This window comes from Rhinolophus hipposideros (assembly GCF_964194185.1).
Source record: "Rhinolophus hipposideros genome assembly, chromosome: X".
NCBI lineage: Eukaryota > Metazoa > Chordata > Mammalia > Chiroptera > Rhinolophidae > Rhinolophus > Rhinolophus hipposideros.
Window position 1 is genome coordinate 94,072,682 of NC_138046.1, and position 27,502 is coordinate 94,100,183.

At 39.9% G+C, this 27,502-nt stretch overlaps 1 protein-coding gene across 15 annotated transcripts in view; it reads left to right on the forward strand.

The window, feature by feature from the left end:
- The first annotated feature begins 3,620 nt into the window (after positions 1-3,620).
- CASK (calcium/calmodulin dependent serine protein kinase) overlaps positions 3,621-27,502 on the forward strand; it is a 416,202-nt gene continuing 392,320 nt past the window's right edge. For 8 of the 15 annotated variants that reach the window (XM_081041776.1, XM_081041783.1, XM_081041788.1 and 5 more), the window contains exon 1: positions 3,640-3,830. In XM_081041776.1, the coding sequence (XP_080897902.1) occupies positions 3,772-3,830 (59 nt within the window). In that variant the 5' untranslated portion in view covers positions 3,640-3,771. Of the gene's footprint in view, positions 3,831-27,502 lie in introns of all 15 variants that reach the window. The other 7 variants (XM_081041785.1, XM_081041786.1, XM_081041780.1 and 4 more) reach the window with 1 other exon arrangement.

The window sequence follows — 27,502 nt, forward strand, 5'->3', positions numbered from 1 at the left end:
AGCCAATGCCAGCGCTTGGGTATCTAGGAGAACAGGGAGCCTTCCTATTATTCATTCTGCCCTTCTCCTATCAAAAAGTGTCCTGACTTTCCTTTGGGGACTTTTCCCATCCCTACATTTTCAGCCATAAGATTGATTTTCATGCCCAGCTTGAGGGTGGGGCCTGATTGGTTAAATTATTCAGTGACTCATTCCGTGGCTACAGTGATTGGTTCAGGGATGGTCATGTGCCTTAATACAAGGCAAGTAAGAGAGAGTAAATCCCAGAACATGGGCAAGACCTACTGGACAAGACTCCTCTTTTCCTGGATGCTGATATATAAGAAGGCGAAATCTGGAATAATAGCAGTTAATTTGCTACTTCAAAGGGAGAGCATGGAGCTTTGGGGGCCACCTTGCGGAACCTAAGGATGAAGGCAGTACCACAGAATGCACAATGATGAGACTGGTAGAAAGTGGATTTTCAGTGACATCATCTGAGTCCTAGATCAAGCCTCACATGAAGCTATTATACATCTCAACTTTTCAGTTATGTAAGCCAAGGATTCTCTGTACTGTTTAAGCTGGCTTAAATTTTCTGTTACTTGTAACCAAAAGAATCCTGACTATTGCAGTCTCCATTAGCACATAGCACAGTGTTGAGTCCCCAGGAGGCCAATGAGCACTTGTGATCTTAAGTGGCTCAATGAATGGATATCTTTTGATTTCATTTTGAGTTACACCATGTTCAGTGTATATAGGCACTGTGCTGTGTCCAAAGACAATCTTGTTTCTACTGTCAAACAAAAGTTTCCAGTGAGTTGTTCATTGATATTAAAGGAAGAAGGGTAAAATGAATCTTTAGGCAGAGGTTTACAGAAGGAATCACATTTGTATTCATATCCTCTTCTGCTCCCTGGAGTGTTCTTTTGCATTTGTTATGGTTTCTCCACCCTAGTGATGAAGTCAGCCCTGGCTCCTTTTTTCTTTTCAGTGAGCTTATTCAGAGGCCAGTGTTAGGGCAGTGGTTCTTAATTTTTAGGTGTACAAGACTCACTAAGGGAGCTTTTAAAAATACAGATTCCTGTGTTATCCTCCAGGAGATTCAGATTCAGTAAGTCTTGGGTAGGGCCCAGGAATCATTTTTCATATGATCCCAGATGACATGGATGCAGTTGTCACTTTGAGAAACACCATTGACTTAGGTTGGGTTCCTCCAAAGCAGATCCTGATAAGGGGATTCATGAGCAAATGATTTATTAAGGAAGTACTCCCAGGAGAAACCTGTTAGGGAATGAGAGAGGTAGGAAAGGGAAGGGGAGGGAGCTAGGCAAAGTCCTGCGGAGGTTAGCTGCAACCTGATCCCACAGGGAAGCTCAGGATGTAAGCAACCCCTCAGAGTTGTCCCCTCTCCTGGGGAAGGGACCTGGGCTTTCACATTCCTGCACTAACAGCCAGATGGGGGCCGACCTAAACTCCCAGGCACTTCCATGTAGGCAAAGTGACTCCAGTAGCTTGTGGGAATTCCTCTGAAGTCACAGGCATGGGCTTTGGAAGCAAAAACATGCTGCAGCTGGAGGAGGGGCACAGAGAAAGGTAAAACGGATAGGAGGGAATTTGAGTGGAGCACCTACAGCGTCAGCTCCAACCATTTAAGGGATTTCAATATTTAGTACAGGAATATCTACATTTTAAATGTAACTAAGGCAGAGGATAGTGTGCACCAAATGAAATGTGGGACCCCCAACAGAAGCAATTCTCAGGCTCTAAAGCTCCCTTCTCTAGAGAATGCACAAGCACTTTGGGAAAGGAGGAAAGTCTCCTCATACAATTATATTTTCCCTCTGATTTGCATTTTTTAATAAAAAAAAGGTTTAGTACTCAAATCCTTAACAGTGGCAAATCTCTCAGCCTCTTGAGGGAGTGGTCAAGGATGTGCACAAAACGTTTCTGAAGAGAAAATAGGCTGTGGGTCTCCACCCACCCCACACACTTTGGTAAATACTATCTTTTCTTTTTCTTTTTTTAAATTACCGCACTAAGAATTTTACCAGATGATTTCCAGAAGCTGACTTATGAACTAATTGGGCACTTCTGCTGTGCAGAGGAACAAAGACTTTTTTTTATTGGTCCTCAACTGAGCCATATACCTGTCTGATGGCGTTGGCTCATTCCGCACATGCTCAGTGGAACAGAAATCTTCATATTGAATACAACCTAGCACAACGGCAACACCCAGAACCGCACTCCCTGGTTGACCCCGTGCATCCACTCCCTCTAGTTGATTTTTTATCCTGAATTGTCTAACATTTATAGGGAGTATAGGGAGCAGAGTAGGTCCTGTGGGCTTGACGGGAGGAGGGATGGGGGAACAATATGCAAAGGGGCTTAAAGCCTGTTTGTTCCTGCCTTCCTGACCTCTCTCTAGGCTGTCTCAAGAGGGGGCAGGAGCTGGGTAGATATTTGTTAAGTTTGGGCAGATTGCGGGAGAAGCTGTCTCTATAAATTGCCATTTGTTGTTGCACACCTTCGTGGACAGTTTTTGTTTGGTCCCTTACTTGTAGGTGGACGACCCCCCTTATCCAGCCCTCCTTTTCATTAAAGAACGACAGAGTGGCATTAAAAGCATTCGCCGCCTAGCACAGTCTAGAAGAGTGACAACCTCTCCACCTCTTGTTTTCCCATTCATTAGGACCCTTTCCCAGCAAAAACTGGGAAAGGTTTCCTGTGGTTACAAAGAAGGGGGTTAGAGCGACTGGGATTCCGAGCCTCTAGCCGCAGATAGCCAACAACATGCGTTCGGTCGTGGACCTTTTGTCCTGGCCCCTTCCGCGGCTTGGTCGCGGAGGTGACGACCCGGACCAGCCACCGCCTAAGCAGCTGCCACCCGCGCGCCCCGTGGGCCAACCCCCGCCCCTTCTAGATTCCCCGGCACCCGCCCGTTCGCCGTGACGTGGCCGGCGGCGCGCGCATGCGCCACTCATCCCTGTTCCCTTTCCTTGGGCCACCGCCCCCCGACGGGCTGGAGTGGGCGGGGCCTGTGGGTGGAGAGGCAGCGCGGCTGTAGCGGGAGGAGGGCGTGTGTGAACCGGGCGGGTGAGCCGGGCAGGCGAGCTGGTCGGCTGCTGAGGCGGAGGAGGAGGAGCTGAAGGCGGCGGCCACGGCTCCCGCCTGCAAGGAGAGCCAGTCCCGCGAAGCCCCCTCCCACTCCCAGGCGGGCGGCGGCGGCGGCGGCGGCGGCGGCGGCGGCGGCGGCAGCGGGAGGAGTAGAAGGAGGAGGGAGCGTCTCTGCCGCCGCCTCCTGGTCCCCAGCGCCGATCTGCCGCCGCCACCTCCCTCCGCGGCGATCCTCCCTCTATGGTCCTGCCGCGGCCCCTTCTGTAGCCCGAGCTGCCCCGCGCCGTGCCGGAGCCAGCCTCAACGGAGGGAGCGGTCGCGACCTCGCGGCCCGCGCGGGCTGACGAGCGGAGAGCCGGGCCGCGCGGTCCCAGAAGATTCGCACGCCGGGCAGCGCGGCCCGAGCAGCGCGAGGAGCAGCGGGCGGGCGGGCGGCGCCGGGCCCGGGCCGCCCTCGCTCCCGCGCCCCGGCCCGGCCGCCCGCGCCGGGGCAGTCGCCCGCAGAGGAAGGCGCCGCAGTCTCTGGGCCTCGCGCCCCACTCGAGCGTCCTCAGCACCGGGGGCTCGCGAGTCCTGAGGGGAGGAGGCGAGCCAGGGGCCGGGCACTGAGCTCTTTGGCGCCCCCACCCGCGTTTTTGGAGCCCTCCACGCTGCGGCCGCTGTCCCCTCCGGACCATGGCCGACGACGACGTGCTGTTCGAGGATGTGTACGAGCTGTGCGAGGTGATCGGCAAGTGAGTCTTCACGCGAGGGAGCGGGAGTGTGGGAAAATGCATTTCAGTGTTGCCCGGGTCCTCCCGTACCCGCACCCGCTCCGGGCCTGCCCCCTGCCCTCCCTCACCTCCACCGCCCTGGTCTTCCTCACCCCCGAGCATTTATAGACGCGTATCTGGACCTCTTGCCGGGCGGGGGTCTGGGGAATTCCCAGCGATCCGTGGAGGTGAACGAGCCGAGGTCGGCCACCCCTTGAGGCGTGGGGCCGGCTGAAATCTGCTGTCTGCATTTTATCTGACGGTGGCACAGGGACGTGGCCGAACCGATTTTATAGTTGCTTCCTGGGAACAGTTGGGATTATTGTTACCTTGTGTGTAGCCATTAACAAAAAGAGCAGCTTGCATTTCCTTTGCTTGCGTGGAAAGAAAGAGAACGTCCAGGGTTTTTAATTGTGGGGTGTGTGTCTATTGTGCAGGATATTAGATAGATGTCTTTGTGTTCACCCCATGCCCGGTCGGTGGGGGTCATTTGACACAGGGTACGTTCAGTTTCAGCAAATTCCTCACCTGGTATAGACGAACGAGGAAAGAGTTGGGGGATCCGAATTTTTAATGCCTCGTTATGCAATGACTGTTAAATCAGTGTTCAAGGCTTCCCTCGACTGTTGTTGGGATGGTGGTTAGCGTGGTAGAGCCGTCTGCTTTGAGTCACCGGGCTGGTCTAGAATATAGAACTGACAGTCCAAATGCTCATCCTTTCATCTGTGTTGTATAATTACACTAGGGAAAAGCAGGGAATCAGATTAATCACAGTACTGATTGAGAATTAAATCTGCAGTTCCTCATCTAATTGTCCATTCCTTAAATCTGTTTTGAATAGTTTCCTTTTCATTCTTGTCAAACAGTATTCCAAGTGCACAATCCTGCTAATTTGCTCGTTTGGGAAATGCTGGCAATCTGAAGTTGATTTCGTAGTTCAACGTGTATTCTGTGGGTTTTGAAGTTGAGATAAAATTTAAGAGCAATTCTTGCTTATTATTTAAGGATTACTAGATAGCTACCATTGAAATATTTCACCTCTTTTTGGAAGCGGTGCTTTATTGTCTATTTTAAGGTCTGTAGTTGGGAGATGAAACGAAGACCTTAGAGCAGTTGGCTCTCTTAAGTTGTCTGCAGGGCTGGATTTCAATTTAAGTGCTGATAACTCATTTTTTCCCTTCCATGTTGAGGTATTACAGTGTTTCCTCACATGGTGAAATTGTGGGTAGAGCTTGCTGCACACTTTCCTCAGACCCAGTTGATAGGAGGACATGTTACTCCTTGTCCCTATTGTTTGTTACATGACCAGCCTGTCTACTATAAGAATATCCAAATGTGCCCCTGGTGAAGTAATTGTGGAAGTAAGTGCTCTAGAGTAGCGCCCTCCAAAAGATATATAATGTGAGCCACATGTAATTTTATATATGTAAATTTTGCATATGTAAATTTTCCAATAGCCACATTAAAAATATTAAAAACAAATAGATGCTATTAATTTTAATAAAATATGCTATTTAACCCAATAGATCCAAATTATTAACATATTTTACAGCCTGTCATACTCAGTCTTTGAAATCCAATGTGTGTTTTACACTAACAACACATCTCAGTTCTGACACTAAGCTGCATTTTCATAGGAAATACTTGATCTGTATTTAGGTTTTATAAAATTTGCATTTGCAAAAGTAGATTCACATACCCAAGTTGTTCCAAACATACCTAAAAGTTTTCCAATAATGGAATTGAGTATCTTTCTAAATTTAAATTTAAATTAAATAAAATTCAGTTCCTTAGATGGACTAGCCACATTTCAAGTGCTCAATAATCATATGTGAATAGCACAGTTCTAGACAGACAAATACATTAAAAAAAATCCCCTTGGTTTCTTTATTCTTAGCACCCAGTGAAGGTGAATTAGGGTGTTTCCCCAAAGCCCCCAATGATTGTGTGTTTATGGGTGAATGATGTTTGTTATGTCTTAGTTATGTTTTATTTAAATGAGCCAGCAAAGTCATAATTGGAATTTGTGAGATTAAAGTGTTAATTATATGTGATGATGGAATACAGTCATCATTGAATTAACGTTAGTTACTAGTTCTGATTCCTTAAGGTCTGGAAGAGTGATGATGTGATCTCTTTGAATATCGAAAAGAAGTGGTCGGCATCGCATTAGCACAACCAATATTCTGCTGACTTATAACTGATAGAATATTCTCAGGAAACACCTCTGATAGAAGTAAATTTATCTCTTCCGTTGCTTCAGAGCTGCATAAGGAGGGAGAACAAGCTAATTTTGAGGTGATTGGTGCTCTATGGATACCTTAACTATTGTGAATGTGAAATCTCATTCATATCCTACAAAATCTGACTTGGTCAGTGCCATTTATGTCATTCCATAAAATAATGAAATTCAAGGTAGCCTTTGTGGGAAAGCATGTAATGATAGTGTTCTTCACCCTGTGTAAAGGTTGAAGGTTTGTCCGGTAAATTGTCTCAGCATATATTGATCTGGAAATTGAAATTCACTTGCGATTTTCTTACAGGAACCTTGACAGCATACATTTTAACTTAGAATTTGTTCAACTCTGGATTTAAACAGAAAGGCCTTGAAGATGTTCATTTGTACTGAAAACCTTTTTGTTGACTTCTATCCAAGTTCTTTGGAATTGTGATTTTCTTTTATGCCAAATTAGTATCACAAGTTGGTTTTGACCCGTAGGTCTTAATAAGTTTAAATTTTCACTGAGATTCTTTAAAATGGATTTCACTTTTCAAGACCAGTTGACCACCTACTCAACCCCCTGCCTCACTACTTATCTACCCACTGGCTCATACACTGTCTTCGAGAGACTCATATGCCTGATTCATTATGAATATTGAAAGGATGTCATTTCTAAAAAAATTTAAATTCATTCCCCCTGTTTATTTTTGAAAGTCTTATCAAAAAAGCTCCTTTGGATGCCTATTATTTCCATAGCATTTCCCTGTGTAACATCTTTCAAGCAACTAAAACAAATCTCCAAAGATGGGACCTTATCATTGTCCCAAAACTTCTTGTCTTAAATGTAGCAATTACTGGAAAGGACAAGTGTTATGCAAATATAGGTAATTGGCTAATTTTTGTCATGGTCATTCACTGTGTCTTTTGCAAATGTATAGTTTTTAGGTAAGTGTATAATCAGTAATATCATCCAAAGGAAATTTTAAGATGATTCATCCAAATTAAAACATAGAAATGCCTACTTCCATGGTACAGCAGTTTCTGTGAAAGAGAATAGCAAAATGAACACTGTTTTCACTTTGTCTAGGCTGAATATTTGTCCGAGTATTTAGTAACCTGTAAATTCTGACTTACCTGCTTTGGTAGGACATATACTAAAATTGGAATGCTGCAGCATGACCCCAGCTCAAGGATGACATGTAAGGCATGCTGTATTTGCTTACACTTCAAGAGCACTTATCATATTTAATTACAGTTACTTATTTATGGGTCTCTCTACCTAGCTAACAGGGAGCTTCTTGAGGGCAGGGAACGTATCTTGCACACCTTTCTCCATTGCTTAACACAGTGTGTGCAATGTAAAAATCACTCATTAGCTGTGGAATGATTTGAGTAGTTTTAATAAAATCTCATTAAAAGGCAAAAAGCATGTTTATCAACTTCAGAGAAATTATTGTTCCAAAAGGCTGTATTAGTATAAAGTAGTGGTTCTCCACCTGGCTGCATATTAAAATTACTAGGGGAGCTTTCAAAAAAGATCAATTGCTAAGGCCCTGTGTCAGAGCAATGAAATTAGAATCTCTAGGAGTGTATCCTGGTCATTGGTATTTTTTTTTTAATTCTCTAAATGATTCTAATGAGCAGCTATGATTGAAAGTCATTGGTTTATATGCGATATGCAATATTTGTGGACTGGCTTTTCACGGGCTTACAACTTTTAAAAAGTAGCATGAACATTGTGGGGGGGGGGGTGTATTGAAGCCAAAAGACCAAAACATGGATTTTATTTTCTCTATGCTGTGTTTCTGAGCCTTATTGTATAAGAATTTTGTTTCGGCCTGTGTTTGGCTTTGATTTCTTGGTTCTCTTAAGATTCACATCGATTAATGACACTCATCTAATGACAACATGGTGGTTGTGTGGTGTTTGGAACAACACAGAACAAGGATTGGTTCAGTAACAGTTGATGATGGCTGTCCATTAGAGTGACTCAATTTAACAGTAAGAAATTTATTGGTTTAGCATGGCTTGTGTTTGCACATACACTCTATTAAGAGTATGGGTAAGTTACTTATATACTTTAAATTCCATACTTGTGATTCCAATAACACTGTTTACCAGAGAATTGAGTTAAATGCAGCCTTTATGTAAATACTGGATTAATAATATGTAAATATATAATTTAACGTAGAGAAAAATTCAGCTTTCCTATTTATATGAATTACTATGGCTTTCACATATATCAGTTGGCCCACTGATTTGGTTTTCTAGTACCACAAGGGCAAATATTACATTATGTTGGAACATCTTTCCTGGAAATTTTATTTAGATGTTGTAAGTAAACTAGTTTTTTAATGTTAGGAAAAAACCAAGTGTGACCCTAAAGGAAACTGGAATTGTCCAGAAATGAGTAGCTATTCCAAAGAAGTGCTTAATCGAGTAACAATCACATAAGGTGAAAGACACAATCACCAGTTAACCTGCTGGTGGCCCAGAAAGATCCATGCCATGGGGGTAAAACTGAAGTTCCACAAGGAAAAACCTCTTAAACATGGAATGTGGGTTCCTACACATGGCCGGCCTTATTGGGAATAGGTAGGCAGTGTTGATTCCTGGTGATGGAGTTTGATTCTGGGACCGTTTTGGAGGGAACTGAACTACTTAGTTGCTTTTCTGCATTTGCACCACCTTCTCTGAGTCTCCTCATGTCCGCTTTTTACAGACTGCCTTAGGACTTGGAGTTTCTGGAAATATGGTTTGCACATTGTCTTCATAAACACTTCCAGCGACTCCCTTACCTTCCATGACCGTGACATGCTTCTATGTCCTTGACTTACGCAGCTCACTCCCCTCCATTTTCGCCTTGTATCTCCAACAGTTTCACCTGACAAACTATATCTCTAATGTTCTTTAAATTGTGTACCTGGATATTTCCTTTAAATTGAAAATTCTGCTTAAGTCTTTGATCCATTTTGAATTAATTTTGGTACATGGTGACACATAGCAGTCCAGTTTCATTCTTTTGCACGTAGCTATCCAATTCTCCCGGCACCATTTATTGAAGAGGCTGTCTTTCCTCCATTGTATGTTTTTAGCTTCTTTGTCAAAAATTGTCTGTCCATATTTATGTGGTTTTATTTCTGGGTTCTCAATTCTATTCCATTAGTCTATGTGTCTGTTTTTCCGCCAATACCAAGCTGTTTTGATTATTGTAGCCCTGTAGTACAAGCAAAAATCAGGGAGTGTGATACCTCCAGTATTGTTCTTTTTTTTTTTAATATTGCTTTGGCTATTCGGGGTCTTTTGTGGTTCCAAACAAATCTGATGATGCTTTGTTCTATTTCTTTAAAAAATGCCATTGGGATTTTGATGGGGATTGCATTAAATCTGTATATGGCTTTGGGTAATATGGCCATTTTAACTATGTTGATTCTTCCATCCATGAGCACGGACTGTCTTTCCATTTCTTTGTGTCTTCTTCAATTTCTTTCAAAAATGTCTTATAGTTTTCAGCATATAAATCCTTCACATCCTTGGTTAAGTTTATTCCAAGGTATTTTATTCTTTTTGCTGCAATTGCAAAAGGAATTGTTTTTTCTATTTCTTTTTCTGACATCGCTCTCCTGGGTATCTACCAAAAAAATCTGAAAACATTTCTCTATAAAGACACGTGTATTCCAATGTTCATTGCAGCTTTGTTTATGGTGGCCAAGACATGGAAACAACCAAGATGTCTTTCAATAGATGAATGGATAAAGAAGTTGTGGTATATATACACAATGGAATACTATTCGGCGTTAAGGAAAGATGATATAGGAACATTTGTGACAACGTGGATGGATCTTGAGAGTATAATGCTAAGTGAAATAAGTCAGACAGAAAAAGCAGAGAACCCTATGATTTCACTGATATGTGGTATATAAACCAAAAACATCAAAAGAACAAGACAAACAAATGAGAAAGAAAAACTCATAGACACGGACAATAATTTAGTGGTTACCAGAGGGTAAAGGGGTGGGGGGTGGGTGATGAGAGTAACGGGGATCAAATATATGGTGATGGAAGGAGAACTGACTCTGGGTGGTGAACACACAATGGGATTTATAGATGATGTAATACAGAATTGTACATCTGAAATCTATGTAAGTTTACTAACAATTGTCACCCCAATAAATTTTAAAAAATTGAAAATTCTTTCACCATCTCCAGTTGTAGCTCTACTCAATAAATTAAAGAAGCAAGTATATCTTACTCTTTGAGATTGTTCTTGAATTACTGCATTTTTGTAAATGTTTTCACATTTTAAATGTGGCAGTACTGTTTAAAGTAACTTTAATGCAACAATGTTTAAAAGAAAAAAATCTTTTACAACTTAATGCCTACTTCATAAGGGGAACTGACATGTTTGCCTTTTCATATTAGGCTTCTTACATGTATTATCTCCTCTACTGGTACCCATTTTACAGAAAACACTTCAATTCAGAGATGGGTGACTAACGTGCCCAAGATTACATGGAATAACAACTGGTTCTAAAGTCCATTTATTTCATGCTGCATTGAGGTTCTTAAAGTAAGGCACATGTCTTCATTTTCAGAGTTTATTTCCTGCAAATTTTAATTTTTCGACTTTCTAGTTGAATTTCTTATCTCTTTAGTGGAGGTCCCATACTACCATTCATTGTTTCATTGATTTTTTTTTGTCTTTCTTTTTAATGAATTATCAGTGTTTGTCACTGATAAGTCTATGAATTCTTTAGCGATGGAAATATGGAATCTTGGCCACCCATTCAAAATATAATTTGTTTTGGAACTTTCTCTACCCCTTTTACCCACCATGTTTTTCCTTCCAATTCCCCTGCCCTGAGAGAGAATTGTTGATTAATTACTCCTAACTTGCCAAACCAGAAGTAATGAGGTTTCAGAGACAGGTGTTTGTTACGAATTGTGTGGGGACATTTCCACAGGGTAGTTATTCCTGTATTCTGTTATAAAAATACTAAACTTGTTCTCTCTGACTGAAAACCATGTACTGAACCACAGCTGCTGAGTTGTGAGCGTCTCAGCTGTCTGCCAGCACTGCACACCTAAATAATCAAGTGACTGAATTACTGCTGCAGAGTGGGTACGCAGAGCAGGTACCTGACCCTAGCCAACAAACTGATGGGGTGTGCAAGCTCTCACATTTTTGGTTTTATTTTTTAGTTGCAACTGACAGTGCAGATTCTAAAACCACCAATTATGACTCTGGATTTATGCTACAGGGTTCAAGGTGCTGTAAGACCTTCTCTCCATTCTTTCTGTCTTGGGGCTACCCAGTTTCTTGGTATCGTCTCTTTCAACTGAGTAAAATGTAATTACCCTGGTGGCCATTATAGTACTGTGGTATGATTGGTCGTAGAGCCCAAGTCAGTATAGGGAGAGTCTCTGACTTTCTGTAATAGAAAGATTTTGTTTTTGAAGCTAGTTTGACTATTTTTCTATTACTTTCTCTGTATCAAAGGTTTTTATTAAATAAATTGTAAAAATAAATTTAAAATATAGATGATACAAAGTAAATAGTGAGTCTCTTGCCATTCTCCCACCATCCATAGCCCCATTCTCCAGAGGTAACCATTTTCAAGTTCTTATATATCTTTTTGAAAGTGTTTTGTTTAAAAAGCAAAATGGGATCATATATGTACACTATACTAAAATATTCATTTTTGATTGAAAAATGGTATATCTGATGACCTTTCCATATCCATTTATGTGTCCTACTCTGTCTCCTCTTAAACTGCTGCCCAGTATTTCATGGTGTGGATTGGTACTTTGGCTTTGAATTGAGTGCAAGCCATTTCTAAGTAGACATTACTGGAAATGCCAGACTGGAGTTTGGATGAGAGATTTGGAATGACAGTGAAGATTTTGGAATTATCTGTGTGGAAGTGAAAATATGAGTGAATGAGTTCTTGGGGGTTGACTGAACAGGGGGATTGTGGTTTGGAGTATAATTCGCAGAGTTAGAAGAATCAGGATAGCTGGGCATCACAGAAGTTCCAAAGTGAGGGGGAATCAATAATGTAAAACGCCAACACACTCTGAGGACCAAGAAAAGGCTTGTCTATAACAGAGAGACATTTAAAGCATCTATCAAAATGAATATGATGTTTAATGTTCAGTTCATGGTGTGACTGAAAAGCAAGGCTTCATTCTGTGGATGTTGGTGATATACTATCTCTCTGAATCTTTCTCAGCACCAACATACGAGTATTTAGGGTAGAAAAAAAGAGTAGATATTTTTTCACTATAATTATGTTTCACAGATTCTGATGGCTGGCTTTTAGGTGAAACCATCTGCTTTTCCTAAGATTAGGTATTTTTGATTCCTAAACTTGGTGCATAACTTTCAATTAAATGGAAACCTTTAATGAAATTACAAAGAAAATTTTAGATACTTTTTAAGTTCTTGATATTTTTCAAACCATTGTTATTTTCTTAAATTCTTCTCCAATAGGGAAAGGAATTCTTCCTCATCTCAAGGTTTTTGATCCCAGTTGGATAAATGTAGTACTCCTCCCATTTCACACTCCTCTTCCCTTCCCCCTACTAAATTTGTTCATTGGCTTTTTTTAATTTCTACATCCATTCACAAGAATTTTATTACTTTATTGCACTTAAGTCAATTTTTCATATCTAAGTGAATATTATTTAATTTCAGCATCTTGTGTTCTATTACTGGGCTGTTGCACATTCCTTTTTTTCAGTCTTTTTAGTTTTTTTAAACACACTTTTTTTTTGCTTACTGTTTTTTTAATATGTTATACATTTATACCCCTCACACAGTGATAACCGCCCCCCCATCTACTACCCCTCTGACATCGTATATAGCTGTTACAATACCATTGACTATATTCCCTATGCTGTACTTTACATCCTGTGACTATAATTAAATATATATAATACATATTAAATTACATATTTAATTATAGTTGACATTCAATATTATTCTACTTCAGCTTCAGGTGTATAGCACGGTGGACAGGCCTCTACACAGACCATGAAGTGGTCTCCCAGTACCCATCTGGCACCCTACATAATCTTTACAACATTATTGATTATATCCCCCATACTGTATTTCACATCCCTGTGACTATATTGTGACTACCAATTTGTACTTTCTAATCCCTTCACCTTCTCCCCCATCTCCACCACCCTCCCATCTAGCAGCCATCAGTTTTTTTTCTCTATATCTCTAAGTCTGTTTCTGTTTTGTTTGCTCGTCAGGCTTTTAATTTTAACCCTAAGTTTAGAGTATTCTTGTATATTTTAATATAGGGTGGAAGTGCTACCATTTAACGATATATAGATTTTAATGTTTTATTAAAACACTCTTGATGTTATTAATTCAATTTCAGAGGTCTCTAGCCCACTATCATGTGCTGATTACCATTATACCATGCTGTTTTATAGACATTGTGTTTTTAGGAAACTTTGTAGATTTTTGGCCTTTCTCCTTACACTTGGCATGTACTTTTCCAAAAAACATGGGTCAACATTGCTTTGTAGCTTGTAAGGCAGCCACCTAAGATCTGATCTGGTGACCTTTGGGCACAACATGGTCATTTTCCTCTTTATATATAAAAGGAATGATAACTACTACTTCACAAGCCATTTGCATGGATTAGTGATTGTAAAGTGCAGCATAAGTATTTTTTATTTCTAGAATGTCTCTCAGATACTCAGATTACTTTTGGCAGCTATGTAGATAAGTTTCAACAGTTTCCAAATGTGTACTTTCTTAGTGCTTAAACACAGGCTCTATTACATAAATGATATGGTGAAATGAACATTCTTTTCTACCCCATGCATAAAATTCTTACTGGTGTTAACATTTATTCATTTGTTCATTTATGCATTCATTTTTAGCTGTGTGGCCCTGGGCAAATTAGTTGACCTCTCTGAGCCTCAGTTCCTTTATCTGTAAAATGAGGGTAATAGTATATACCGTGCAGGGGTGTTGTGAGGCGTAAAGAACGTGATCTATGCAAAATGTCTAAAAGCTATTGTTATTTTAATTGCCATTAATATTAATTATTCACCAAATATTTGAGTTATCTAGCCTAAAGGAGCTCTCTGTCAATGGGAGAAGATGACAAATAGTTCAAATCTAATCTAAATAGACCTGAAGTCCTGTTAAGGCCAGGGTCACATCTGACTTGTTCACGTGGTATCCTCAGCATAACTCAGTAACTGACACCTGGTAAGTACTCAGGAGCTGCTGAAGGAGTCTCTGTAGTGAGTAGTCCGTAAACTCTGGGCACTTAGTTGAAGGAAGTTGGGGAAATCTTCACAGAGGATGTGAGGCTGGAATGACTTGTTGGTCTTCTTGGGTAACTCATTTAATCTTTTTAGGCCTGTTTCCTCATTTAGAAAAAGGAATAGAGCAGTACAGGTAGAGAAAATAAAGAAATCTTAAGGAAGTTTTTAAAAATATTTATCCTGTTTTATCTTTTTTAGAACAGGTTTAGGTTCACGGCTCCTATTTTAGTTTTAGTGATTGATATAGGTAACATGTAAGAAATTCAACTAATAAGTATAAAGTTAAAGTTTTAAGGGACAACTTTAGGAATTCTTTTTTTTTTTCTTTTTGGTTCTCAAATTCCATGGCTTGAGTGCTCATTATATGCTGAACAAGGTGTTAAATGTTTGATATTTTTCTAATTTAACCTTGGCCACAACGCTTCTTGAGGCAATCACTCCCTCCCCATTTTACAGATGAGGAAAAGGGAGATCAGTAACTTGCCCTGGGCAAAGTGGCAATAGGAAGTGGCGGCATTGGGCTTCACACCTGGGAGTATGTGACCCATCTGAGCGCCTGCTCTGCAGTACTTACTGCTTGTCATCTAGTATGAGCAGAGACTGGGGTTTTTTTCAAGGTGTATTCCTAAGTATAAGACTCTAATATTTTGATTTTGGATGTTTTAGCAGATTAATAGAATGCCTTTTATTTTTGGTAACAGCTTTATTGTGATATAATTCACATACCATACAATTCACCCATTTGAAGTGTACAATTCAGTGGTTTTTAGTATGTTGTTCACCATCATCACAATACATTTTTGAACATTTTTGTCACCCCAAAAAGAAACCCCGTATACTTTAGCTCTTACCTAACATCCCTCCCTAGCCCTAGGTAATGACTAATCTACTTTCTGTCTCTACGGATGTGCCTATTCTGGACATTTCACATAAATGGAATTATACAATATGTGGTCTTTTGTGACTGGTTTCTCTGAGTATAATGCTATGAAGGTTCATCCATGGTGTAGATGTATCAGTACTTCATTCCTTTTTAAGTCCCAATAATATTCCATTGTGTGGATACACCACATTTGTTGATGTGTTCATCAGTTGGTTAGCCATTTGGGTGGTTTTCACCTTTTGGCTATTATAAATAATCCTGCTATGGACATTCATGTGCACGTTTTTATGTGGACATACGTTTTTCTCTTGGATAGATACCTAGGAGTGGAATTGCTCTGTCAGATTGTAACTGTTTAACTTTTTGAGGAATGCCAGACTTTTCCAAAGTGGCTGCATCATTTTATATTTCTACCAGCAGTGTTTGAGGGTTAGAATGCTTTTTAATCAGGTGAGTACTGTCAGAGTTTGCCTACAGAGCCTGTTTACATAAATGGGACATAAATTAAAGCAAATTTTATGAGTTGTTGGTCAACCTTTTATCTCATAGGTGTATTTGTAGTGATTTTCAACAATTTTAGGTATTGTAGATGAAGGGTTGGCAAAATATCTAAAATACCAGATAGTAAATATTTTAGGTTTTGCGGGCCATATAGCATCTGTCACAGCTATTCAACTCTGCCATTGCAGCGTGAAGACAACCATATGAGAACAAATGAGTGTGGCTGTTTGCCAGTAAAACTTTATTTGCAAAAATAGGTGGTGGCCTAGATTTGGCCCTTGGACTATAGTTTGCTGATCCTGTTGTAGATTAAAAATGAAACTGGAGCTTATTGTCCAGTTCCCATTCTTGTTTACCCTCAAGATTGGGATGTTCTTTCAGTGGTCTGAGTAGACCCATAGTGAGTAGGTTGTTTCTGCAAAATGTAAAGACACTGAGACTGGTCCATGGAACTGTTTTCACTGTTAAATGGGGGAAATGCTGTCCATTTAATATATTTTTTCTTTTTTTAAAACTGCTTTTGGATTCTCTTTTTGATCCTAAGTTAAAGGGAAGAAACTCATCAAAATTCTTTTAAAATTGTCTGACTGGAGGCAATAGAAATGTGCAGTTCCTGAAAAAATTATTTCCTTTATTGTCACTTATTGCCTATAGAATGGATAAAAATAGAGCTGAGAACATACTAGAAATTACCAGAAATGGATGATTATTTAAAATATTGGCTTTAATAAAGTTAGGGGTGGAATCACTAGCTAAATCTCCATCCCAAGGAGAACTGACTCTGGGTGGTGAACACACAATAGGATTTATAGATGATGTAATACAGAATTGTACACCTGAAATCTATGTAATTTTACTAACAATTGTCACCCCAATAAATTTAAAAAAATAAATCTCCATCCCTAATTGGAGAATTGTGATGTGCCGTCTATGTATATTTTATGACTTCACCCAGAGCCCCCGATAGAGTCATTGTTTGGGATTAGGTGTGTGTGTGTGTGTGTGTGTGTGTGTGTGTGTGTGTGGTATGTAAATAAAATTTCGAATTCTATTTTATGTCTGACATCCACTTTACTCAATATATTTTATGGTAGTAGACATATGTACTATTTAGAGTACTTTGTGTTTTTTTTAATTGTCATTGCTAGTATTCTTTGAGCTTATAGATTTCATAATTTGTTTGCAAGACTGTTCTAGATTATAATTATGTTAAAAGAAGGAAATTTTGTATCACAGCTTTTGTCTTTGCATTTGGATATTTAACAGATGAATTAATTGTTCATAATGTGAAATTTCAGAACTGAGACAAGGAAAATGAGGTGGAACGATCCTAAAGTTGTAGTCTCTGATATGATTGGGCACTGAATCTAAATTACCTAAATTTACAAAACAGCATTTCATCTACTAGGTCACATTACATTTTCATGTGGAAGAGTGATCATATTGGAATCTATTTAGACCACTTCGATGAAAATACTTCTTAGTTTGGCTTCAGGGGACAGTCGTTGGACAGCATTATTTATATTGCATTATTTAGGTTAGATGTTTTTGCTGAATTCCATCTGAGCCATTAGTTCCAAAGCAGAATGGTCAGCCTTTATTTATATAGAATCTTTACTGGTCTTCTTAGGCTTAATATAGCATCTTAACTGGGTTTTTGTTCCAACAGTAATATATGGCACTGAATTGGAAATTACCTTTTTAATAAATATTTTTTCTTTAATTTAGTCACTTGTAAAATAATTATATACTTGTAAAACAAAAAGATGTTTTCACTGAGGTTTTTAATTATATTTCATATAAATTTTAAAAATTGTTACTGGAGTACTCAGATCACAGTTTAGAGTAATCTCTCATTATAATCAACATACATAATACTTCTAAAAGCATGCTAATAAGAATGGAAAAAACCTCTACTGTATTGAAGGTTATGCTTCTTTCCTTCTTTCTTTTTTTAAACATGTCCCTTTTATAATGGATGTGAAAATGATTTGTATAAATATCTATTCAAATGAATACACTTTCATTATCATCATTGCAGAAAGAGCCTGGGATTCTGGAGAGGGATCTTCTAAGCTTGCTGCTCTACTTTTTGGATTATGTCCATTCCATTAATAGTATTTCTCCCATTGTTGAGTGTTTTTATTGTACTGCTGGAAGGGATCACCACACTTCATAATCTATGACCCACTTGCACTAAAGGTCAAGTGTGCTTTAAATTGCCATCTGATTAAAGTTCGGGCTTCTTGGTTAGACTTCCCTGGGTGGCTTCAGAATTAGGTCCACAAATGTGAATATGGATTTGAAGATCTTAGAATGTTTTTCCCCATGAAGATGCATTCATAGACATAGTCCTGAAAAGATATGTATAAGTTAGATTTGATCAATACAGTTTAAAACTTATTAGGAAAAATAGATTTTAAGGAAAAATAGATTTTAAGGAAAAATTTTAAATGTGACAGATCACTACTTGCTCAGTTTCTTCATCTTGTAAAAGAAGGGTTGTAAAGGCTATATTATCTACCTCGTGGGGTTCCTATGAACATAAAATTACGCAATTCTTCAAAAGTCTTAAACTACCTTGCATATATTATTCAAATTTTTTGAAAGGAGGCACTTCTAATGAGAAATGAGATTTGTTGAATTTTCTTTGGTTTCTCAAGAATCATTGACTTTGTCTTTAAAACGGATTTCATTTTCTCGTTTGAATTCTAGAGCTTAATTCTCCTCAATTCTTTATAGGACTTAGAACATGTTAGGTGAAAATGTTGAGTAAAGAGATTTACGGATGAGTTATGTGTATTTTACTGATGGGACAAAATTTACACTGAAGTCAAAGCAAAGAAAAAATCCTAACTAGTGTGTTTCTCCTTGCTTCTCTTTAAATTATTTAATTTCAGTTGAGCTTTGAAGTTTGGAACATACTACAAGTGATAAATTTTTGTGGCCAATCAGATGTGAACTTTGGCAGGTACTTAAAATGTTGACCTTCCTCTTTAGTAGTACAGTCTAGAGCACTGACTCTCAAAGTGTGGACCTCATCCTGACCTGCAGTTGTAGCAGCATCTGGGAACTTGTTAGAAATGCAGATTATGGAGCCCCCACCCCAGCGGTAAAGATCAGAAGCCCAGAGGGTGGGGCTCAACACTCCATTTTAACAGCCTCCAAGGGATTCTGAGGCACACTAAAGTTAGAGAACCACTGATTTAGAACACTCTAAATCAGGGCTTAGTAAACTATGGCCCATGGGCCAAATCAGCCCGTTGTCTGGTTTTTGTAAATAAAGTTTTTGGGACTACAGCCATTCTCATTCATTGAAATATCGCCTACAGCTGCTTCCACACTACAAAGGCAGCAGAGACCATATGGCCCGCAAAGCCTCAGATAGTTACTTTCTGGCCCTTTACACAAAAAACCATTGCTGTTTCAATTTTTTAAAAAAGTTTTCTGATCCCTGCTTGTGTTGAAGCCTTGGTACTATTTCTTCCCAGTAGTACTGAACTTCAAATATCCGAAATCAATAGGTAAACACCTATTTTTGCCTTTACACTTGGCCCTCTCATTTCTACAAACCCATTCCTCTCTCTGATCAAACTATTGTTCAGTGACTAGAGACTTCTGAATAAAAATAATATACTACTGTGCCCTTTCCTTCTGTGTTTGGTAATAGTAATAGCCTATTTAACAATTCTGTGACATTTCTTCACTGATTCTGCATCAGTATGTCCTTAGTTTTTCTGTACTCTGGAGTAACACAACTTAATTATCTATTATAGTCTTCATTTCTCCCAATTTTTACTGCCTTTTTATTTCAAGAGAAAGCCCACCTTGGGACTGCTAAGCGTAGGAATTCATGGGAGCTGTTTGGTGTACTCTAAGCCATTGAAATAGTGCCATCCCATCTGGAAAATTTTTATCCTTGGCCTGGAGTGCTGTAGTCACTTGTATTTCACAAGAGCGTTTATGAGCACACAGATACTGAATATTGTGGGTAATCTTAGAATGGTTACCAGACGAGTTTTCATTAATCAACTGCTTCCCATAATCAAGGATGGCTGTTTCTGTCCTTAGTTGGAATATTATAATGCACTCTTGATATTCTTTTGTACTTGCTTTCAGTCAAGGTGATTGGTGGTCACTGTCATATAAAGTATAAGAACTGAATTTTGACATCATTTTTATTTTTGCACTTGGAATCTTTCTCTCTACCCACACCACTGAAGGAAGCGTAATAGCTTTTGAACAACAATAAAAAAAAAAAAGCTTTCTCACAGTCTCCATTAGTTCTAGTAGCAAGATCAGGCAAAAGTGTTGTTTTTGCAGCTGTGGTTCCATGGTTGCATATGACTGATGTTTTCAGTTAAGAAACATGACTTGGCCATATGATACCGAACTGTATTACTGGTGAGTTTGTTTGGTCCATGATTTCATTCAGTAAATTTGGGTTGAATACATTGGTAGGGGATGTTGAGTAAGACACAGGAAATAGTGAGCTTGAAACTAGAAGTGATTGAGTTAGACTTTCATTTAGGCTTTCCCAGTCAACTTAATGCATACCTTTTGCCCTGCTTACTCATCCTGGAGGTGAGGTAACAATGAAAGGGGGTCAGGCACAGGCCAGCCCTCAGAATGTGGCTGCTTAGGTCTGTTGCCAAAAGTAACCCATCTGCAGGAGAATTTGAGCTTTACTGTTTTGTGCAATATAGTGTGGAAATGCAGTGTTGTTAAAATCAAATTATTTATAGCAATGAATAAAATGTGAACTCTGTAAAAGAGAGCAGCGTTCTGCAGCCTTATTGTCCCAGTCAACACAATAGCCACCCACACGAATCATCTGAACAACCTCATCATTTCTGTTTTATCTACCTGAAATAGGGGTCAGGTGTGGGTGGTGATGAAAGCTAGGGAAATCACGCCATACTTTAGGCAAGAGAAGTGTTCCGATGACTCATAGAGCTGGAGGTAAGCGTTAATAATTCCCTCTGTTCCTTGGCAGCTGGCTGTGCTTGGGAGCTGGGTGCTTCCTAGAAGAAACTGCTGGAGAAGAGTTCTGCCAAATAGGTGGATTTTGAGCCATTTTAAAGGCTATAATGTTCAGACTCAGAATTTCTTAGTAGGCAGAGAGTGGTGTCATTTAAGGGTACTTATGCTGCAAGGATAAGGTTCATTATGAAATAGACACTGCAACAAGGCCTCCATGTGACATAAACTTATTGGAGCTTATGTACTTTTAAAACCATATATTTCTTTAATATATATTTTAAGCTTCATTAGGTCAGGATTCATGGCTGTCATAGTCATTGCTGTATCTCTACACCTAGGGCAGCATCTGGTTCATAGGCAACATTCATTATATAGTTGTTAAACCAGTTCAAAGAAGGGGAGGAAGTAGCTGAACATATTAGAAAAAATAAAATCTGGCCCATAATGCACCGTCAGGAGTTCATATTTTCATTTAGCGCTAATATTTTGCTGCCTCAAAAACCATCTAATTCTTATAATGTTCCTTTGAGATAGGTTAGTAGATGCAGAATTGTACAGTATATGGTGAACATAATGGTGGAATCCTGAATAACACTTAGCTTCCCTAGTTGAGATCTATAAGATCATTGCTGTAATTAAACTAGATGAAGAAGTTTCTAAGGTTGAAATGAAATGGAGAACTTTATAGTGAGTAAAATTACTAAAACTTGTTTACCTGATCTAAAACTGCTTCCTCATTTGTGAAATAGAGAAAGTAGAATGTACCTGATAGGATTCTTACAAGGCTTAAATGAGACAGTGGGTACAAAGCACACGGTCTCATTTAAGTAGCCAAGTAGTTTCCTGGCTACTTGCAAGTGCTCAGTAAACACGAGTTGCTTTCATCATCAACAGTAAGTTTTGAGAGCGTCCTAAACGCTAGGCTCTGTGCCAAGTCCCTCCTCCTTCCAGGTGTTGCACCAATGTCCCCTAACTCTCTCCTTGCTGTGTCACTCCTTGTCATGCGGGGCGGCCTGCAGAGTCTCTGGTCCCGCTCCCCACATAAGAACACAGGACATGTTGAGGTCAAAAAGGAACACCCACAGAGCCATAGATAGGGAAGTCATACCACTATATTCTCGCTGGTGGCACTATAGTCTCATTGGAGGCTGGATCCACACTGTCCGCAACCCTCACTGCTCCGCTTGCAGGCTCAGCAACCATCTTCTTGCTAGCCCCCATTTTCTGCTAGCGTAGCCACGGCAGTTATATTAGTGCCCAATGGCTCACTGGTTACAGCTGACAGCCATCTACCACCTGAGTCAGCACCCCTCCATGTGAGGCCGAGAGCCTGGAAAATGCTCTCTGGGGCTCTGTCCCCACAGGAGTCATACCACGATAGTCTCACTGGAGGCTGGATTCACACGACGTGTGACCTGCTGTCCGCTTTTCTGCCAACCGACTGACTCCCCATTTGCTAGCTGCAATCCACCTCTCTGTAATCCACAATCCACACTCCGCTGCTTGCTAGCTCAGCCACCATCTTCTTGTTAGCCCCCATTTTTCTGCTAGCGTAGCAACAGCAGTTATATTAGTGGCCAATGGCTCACTGGTTACAGCTGAGGGCCAACTAGCCACAGCTGATGGCTGTCTACTACCCGAGCCAGCACCTTTCCACGTGAGGCTGAGAGCCTGGAAACTGCTCTCTGGGGCTCTGTCCCCACACTCCTGGTTCTATCTGGGGCGTCTGGGAGGAGTCATTGTGGAGACAAAGCCCCAAAAAGCAGTTTCCAGGCTCTCGGCCTCACATAGAAAGGTGCTGGCTCGGGTAGTAAATGGCCATCAACTGTAATCAGATGGCCATCAGCTGTGGCTAGTTGGCCGTCAGCTGTAACCAGTGAGCCATTGGCCACTAATATAACTGCTAGGAAAAAGAATGGGGGCTAGCAAGAGCGGATTGCAGAGAGGCGGACACCGCCTGTGAGAATATAGTAGTATGACTCCCCTACTTATGGCTCCGTGGGTGTTCCTTTTTGGCCTCACCATGTCCTGTGTTCTTGTGAGGGGAGCGGGAGCTGAGACCCCAACGGACGCCCCGCATGACAAATGGCGCAGCAAGCAGGGTCCCCTGGGTGACAGTCATGAAGCTGGACTCCACCTTCAGTCACCTAGCCATTCTCACCTGACCTTGAGCAAAGGTAAGGGGACCAGATACTGAATCCTGCCATCTGCTTAATACTGTAGACACTAGCCAGATGTGCCTATTTAAGTTTCATTAAAATTAAGTTAAATTTCAAGTTTTTCCCCCAAAGATTTACAAATGGCCAAAAACCACATGAAAAGGTGCTCAACATTGTTAGTCATTAGGAAAATGCAAATCAAAACCACAGTGAGATACCATGTCACATGCACTAAGATGGCTATAATACAAAAGACGGACAAGAACAAATGTTAGTGAGAATGTGGAGAAATTGTATCCCTCATACACTGCTTGGTGGGAATGTAAAATGTGTAGCCACTGTAGAAAACACTCCTGCAATTCCTCAAAAAGTTATAGTTTTTATACAACCCAGTGATCCTACTCCTCGACATACACCTAAGAGAATTGAAAACATACATTCACACAAAAACTTGTACATCAGTGTTCATAGAAGCCTTATTCACAATAGCCAAAAGGTGGAAACAACCCAAATGTCCATTGAGTGACGCGTGGATAAACAAAATGTGGTAGTTGTACACAGTGGAATATTATTCAGCCATAAAAGAAATGAGGTACTGACACATGCTACCACAAGGATGAATCTAAAAAGCATTATGCTAAGTAAAAGAAGTCGAACACAAAAGAGCACATATTGTATGATTCCATTTATATGAAATATCCAGAATGGGCAAATCTTTTGAGACAGAAGCCAGAGCAGTGGTTGCCAGGAGCTGGGGGAAAAAGAGGATGGGGAATGACTGCTAATGGGTATGGGGTATCTTTCTGAGATTATTAAAATGTTCTGGAATAAGGTGATGCTTGTTGACTGAGACACATTTGTTAACTATACTGAAAAAACACTGAATTGTATGCTTTAAAAGGGTGAACTTTATGTTATGTGTATTATATCTAAATGAAGATGTTATTTTTTAAAATGTAGTTCCTTATTTGCATCAACCACATTTCAAGTGCTCGATACTAGCTACATGTGGCTAGTGGCTACAAAGTGGACAGTATAGACTTAGAACATTCTCATCACCACAGAAAGTTCTCTTAGACAGTGATGACCTAGAGGAACTGAGTTTCTCAGTCTGGGACCAAAAAAAAAAGAAGAGGGGAGGGGAGGGGAGGGGAGGGGAGGGGAGGGGAGGGGAGGGGAGGGGAACCACAGTCTAAAAATTGCAGAGACTGGAAGGCATTATGTAATTATGCCTTGGAAAAAAGTTACTTTTGGATAATTTTAATGTTTGTTGCCTTCTGGCTATTCCACTGGGTGACCCCAAGATTATTTTTTATTTAATTCTCAAAACAAACCCATGAGGCAGGTACTATTATTCTGAATTTTACAAGTGAATTGAGGCTTTACTGAGTGTAAGAGGTTTGCATAGCTAGTGAGGGCAGAGCCAAGTTTCTAACCTAGGTTGTATTACTCCAAAGGTACTTCACTTCTGTGTTAGATTGTTTCCCTCGTTTTATGGTATTTGGATTTCTTGCCATCCATCCTCCACTCCCCCTTTGTTGCTAGCCCAGTAGAGCTATTTACAGTGTCTTAAATGCACAGTGCATTTTGTGCCTCAGCAGACGCTAGTCTGTTAGCCAATCCTCAGTCTTCCCCAACACTAGTGTGTACATGTACCCCACTTACCTGAAAACGCAGCTCAAATATCTCTTCCTTTGTGAAGCTATCCTATCCTTCCAGGTTAGCAGACTTTTTTGTTTCCATTTCTATAGTTAATTTCTAAATATTCCCCAAGTTAAAAGATATTTATCCACTAAGGAAGCAATTATGTCAAACTGTTTTGGGGGCTGCATGTCTCACCTGGTTGAGGTTTCATACGGATTCTTGTTTGTGACACGTTGAGCCCTATTTATAGCTGTTGTGCTGGTGACTTGAACAAGGAAGTGGTCTTCTTGTCCAGGCCCATGGATTCCATTTATACATTACCTCCTTCTTTCCACTACAAAGATCTGCAACCTCCATCCTCACTGCCACGGTACTTGACAGAACTTTGCTTTTTTCTCTTTTCTTTTTTTTTTTAATTTTTTTTATTAAATTTATTGGGGTGACAATTGTTAGCAAATTTACATAGATTTCACGTGTACAATTCTGTATTACATCATCTATAAATCCCATTGTGTGTTCACCACCCAGAGTCAATTCTCCTTCCATCACCATATATTTGATCCCCCTTACCCTCATCACCCACCCCCCACCCCCTTACCCTCTGGTAACCACTAAATTATTGTCTGTGTCTATGAGGTTTTTTTTCTCATTTGTTTGTCTTGTTCCTTTGTTGTTTTTGGTTTATATACCACATATCAGTGAAATCATAGGGTTCTCTGCTTTTTCTGTCTGACTTATTTCACTTAGCATTATACTCTCAAGATCCATCCACGTTGTCACAAATGCTCCTATATCATCTTTCCTTAACGCCGAATAGTATTCCATTGTGTATATATACCACAACTTCTTTATCCATTCATCTATCAAAGGACATTTTGGTTGTTTCCATGTCTTGGCCTTCGTAAACAAAGCTGCAATGAACATTGGAGTACATGTGTCTTTATAGAGAAATGTTTTCAGATTTTTTGGGTAGATACCCAGGAGAGCAATTGCTGGGTCATATGGTAATTCTATTCGTAATTTCTTGAGGAACCTCCACACTGCCTTCCATAGAGAACTTTGCTTTTTAATAGTTTCTGCTTAGGCTCTTTGCACTTGATAAAATAGTGTCATGTTTTCATATTTTTCTATCCACAAAACTCAATGCTAAAAAAGATACCTGATTAAATTCTGGAGCTTTTTCATGGATTGTCCGATTCTGAGGTCACCTTGTTCTAACTTTATGCTAACATCACTTTACTCTCTGGTTTTGGTAGAGCATGTCCTCCAGTAGTTTCTGGAGAAAGGTTGAATAGGAAGTAAATTTTGAGGTTGTATGTAGTATGCCGAATAAGATGTCCATGTCCTATTTCCTAGAACTTGTAAATATATTACTTTACATGCTAAAAGGGCCTTTGTAGATGTCATTAAGTTAAGGATTTTGAGATGGGGAAATTATCCTTGATTATCCAGGTGAGCCCAGTGTAATCACAAGGGTCCTTAGAAGAGGAAGGCAGGAGGGTAAGTCAGTAAAAGGAAACATGACCACGGAACCAACCTGAGGTTGGAATGATAGACTTTAAAGATGGAGAAAGTGGCCATGAGCCAAGGAATGCAGGCTGCCTCTAGAAGCTGGAAACGGCAAGGAAACAGATTCTTCCCTGATGCCTCCAGAAAGAACATGGCCAACACCTTGATTTTAGACTTCCAACCTCCAAAACTATAAGAGAAAAAATATGTGTTCTCTTAAGCCGCTAAGTTTGTGGTAATTTTTTACAACAGCAATAGGAACCTATGAATACACCATGTAGGAAATGTCTTTATTATGCCCTTTGACTTGGTTGATAGTTTATGTAGACATAATACAGTTTATATAGATAATAGGATATAGAATTCTAGGTTGGAAGTAATTTGCTCTCAGAGTTTTGAAGGCTCTGCTACATTGTTTTCTCTAAAGTTCCTAATATTATGTGACTTTTTTTTTCATGTTTCTCTTTGCCACCTTTGTAGACTTTTTCTTTATCCCTGGGGTTCTCAAATGTCATGATAATATACTTTTGTGTGGATCCTTTTTTATCGACTCTGTTGAGCACTCAGTGGGCCTTTCAATTTGAAGACTCATTTTCTTCAGTTCTGGAAAATTATCTTACATATTCTTTGGTAATTTCTTCCTTTCTATATATATATTTTTGGAACTCACATTACTTGGATTTTTACCCTCCAGTTTTATGTTTTCTCTCATATTTTCCATGTTTTCTCATCTTGTTTTACTTTCAACTTAGGGACCTAGGTCCCTTCAACTTATTTTCCAATTCTGTAATTAATTTCTAAGAGTTGATTCCCCCCCCCCAATTGATTCTGTTTCTTGAATGCTTTATCTAATGTCGTCCTTAAAGAGAAGGAGAGGAAAGTGGAATTATAATTATTTTTACATTTTGTTTTCCCTATATTGTCTGTTTTTTCTTAGTCTTGGTACCTGTCTTTCATGTTAGAGGAATTCGAGTGTATTTGGCAGGTTGTTTCTATTAAGGAAAAATGGATTGGAAACTCAGTGTTCATAAGTGGGGCTTGTTGACTCAAGCTTCATTCATTGTGGTGCAATTGGGACGTGAGGAGGTGGGGGCGGTGAACTTAGGTATTTATGAGGAAACTCCATAAGTGTCAGTTCTTTTTTCTTAAACCAGTCAGTTTTTCTAGGACTTCTGGAATTCCTTGTGGGAGGGGATTTGGGGGTAATAAGCTCACATCTATTATTCAGAAGCCCAGCCTGGAAAGGGCTGGATCTCTCACCATTGGAGAAAAAAAAACTGCAGTCTTTTACTTAGCCTTGTTTTCAGTAAGCAACCCATTTATGTTCTCAGTTGTGGCCAGTGTTCCTGAGTTCAGGGACCTTTGTTCAACCTCTCCAGAGAGTAACTTAAGTCTTCTGCTTTGTGGAGAAAAAGCAGTTGCCTGATCTCTGGTTGAGAAGAAGGAATCCAAGAGT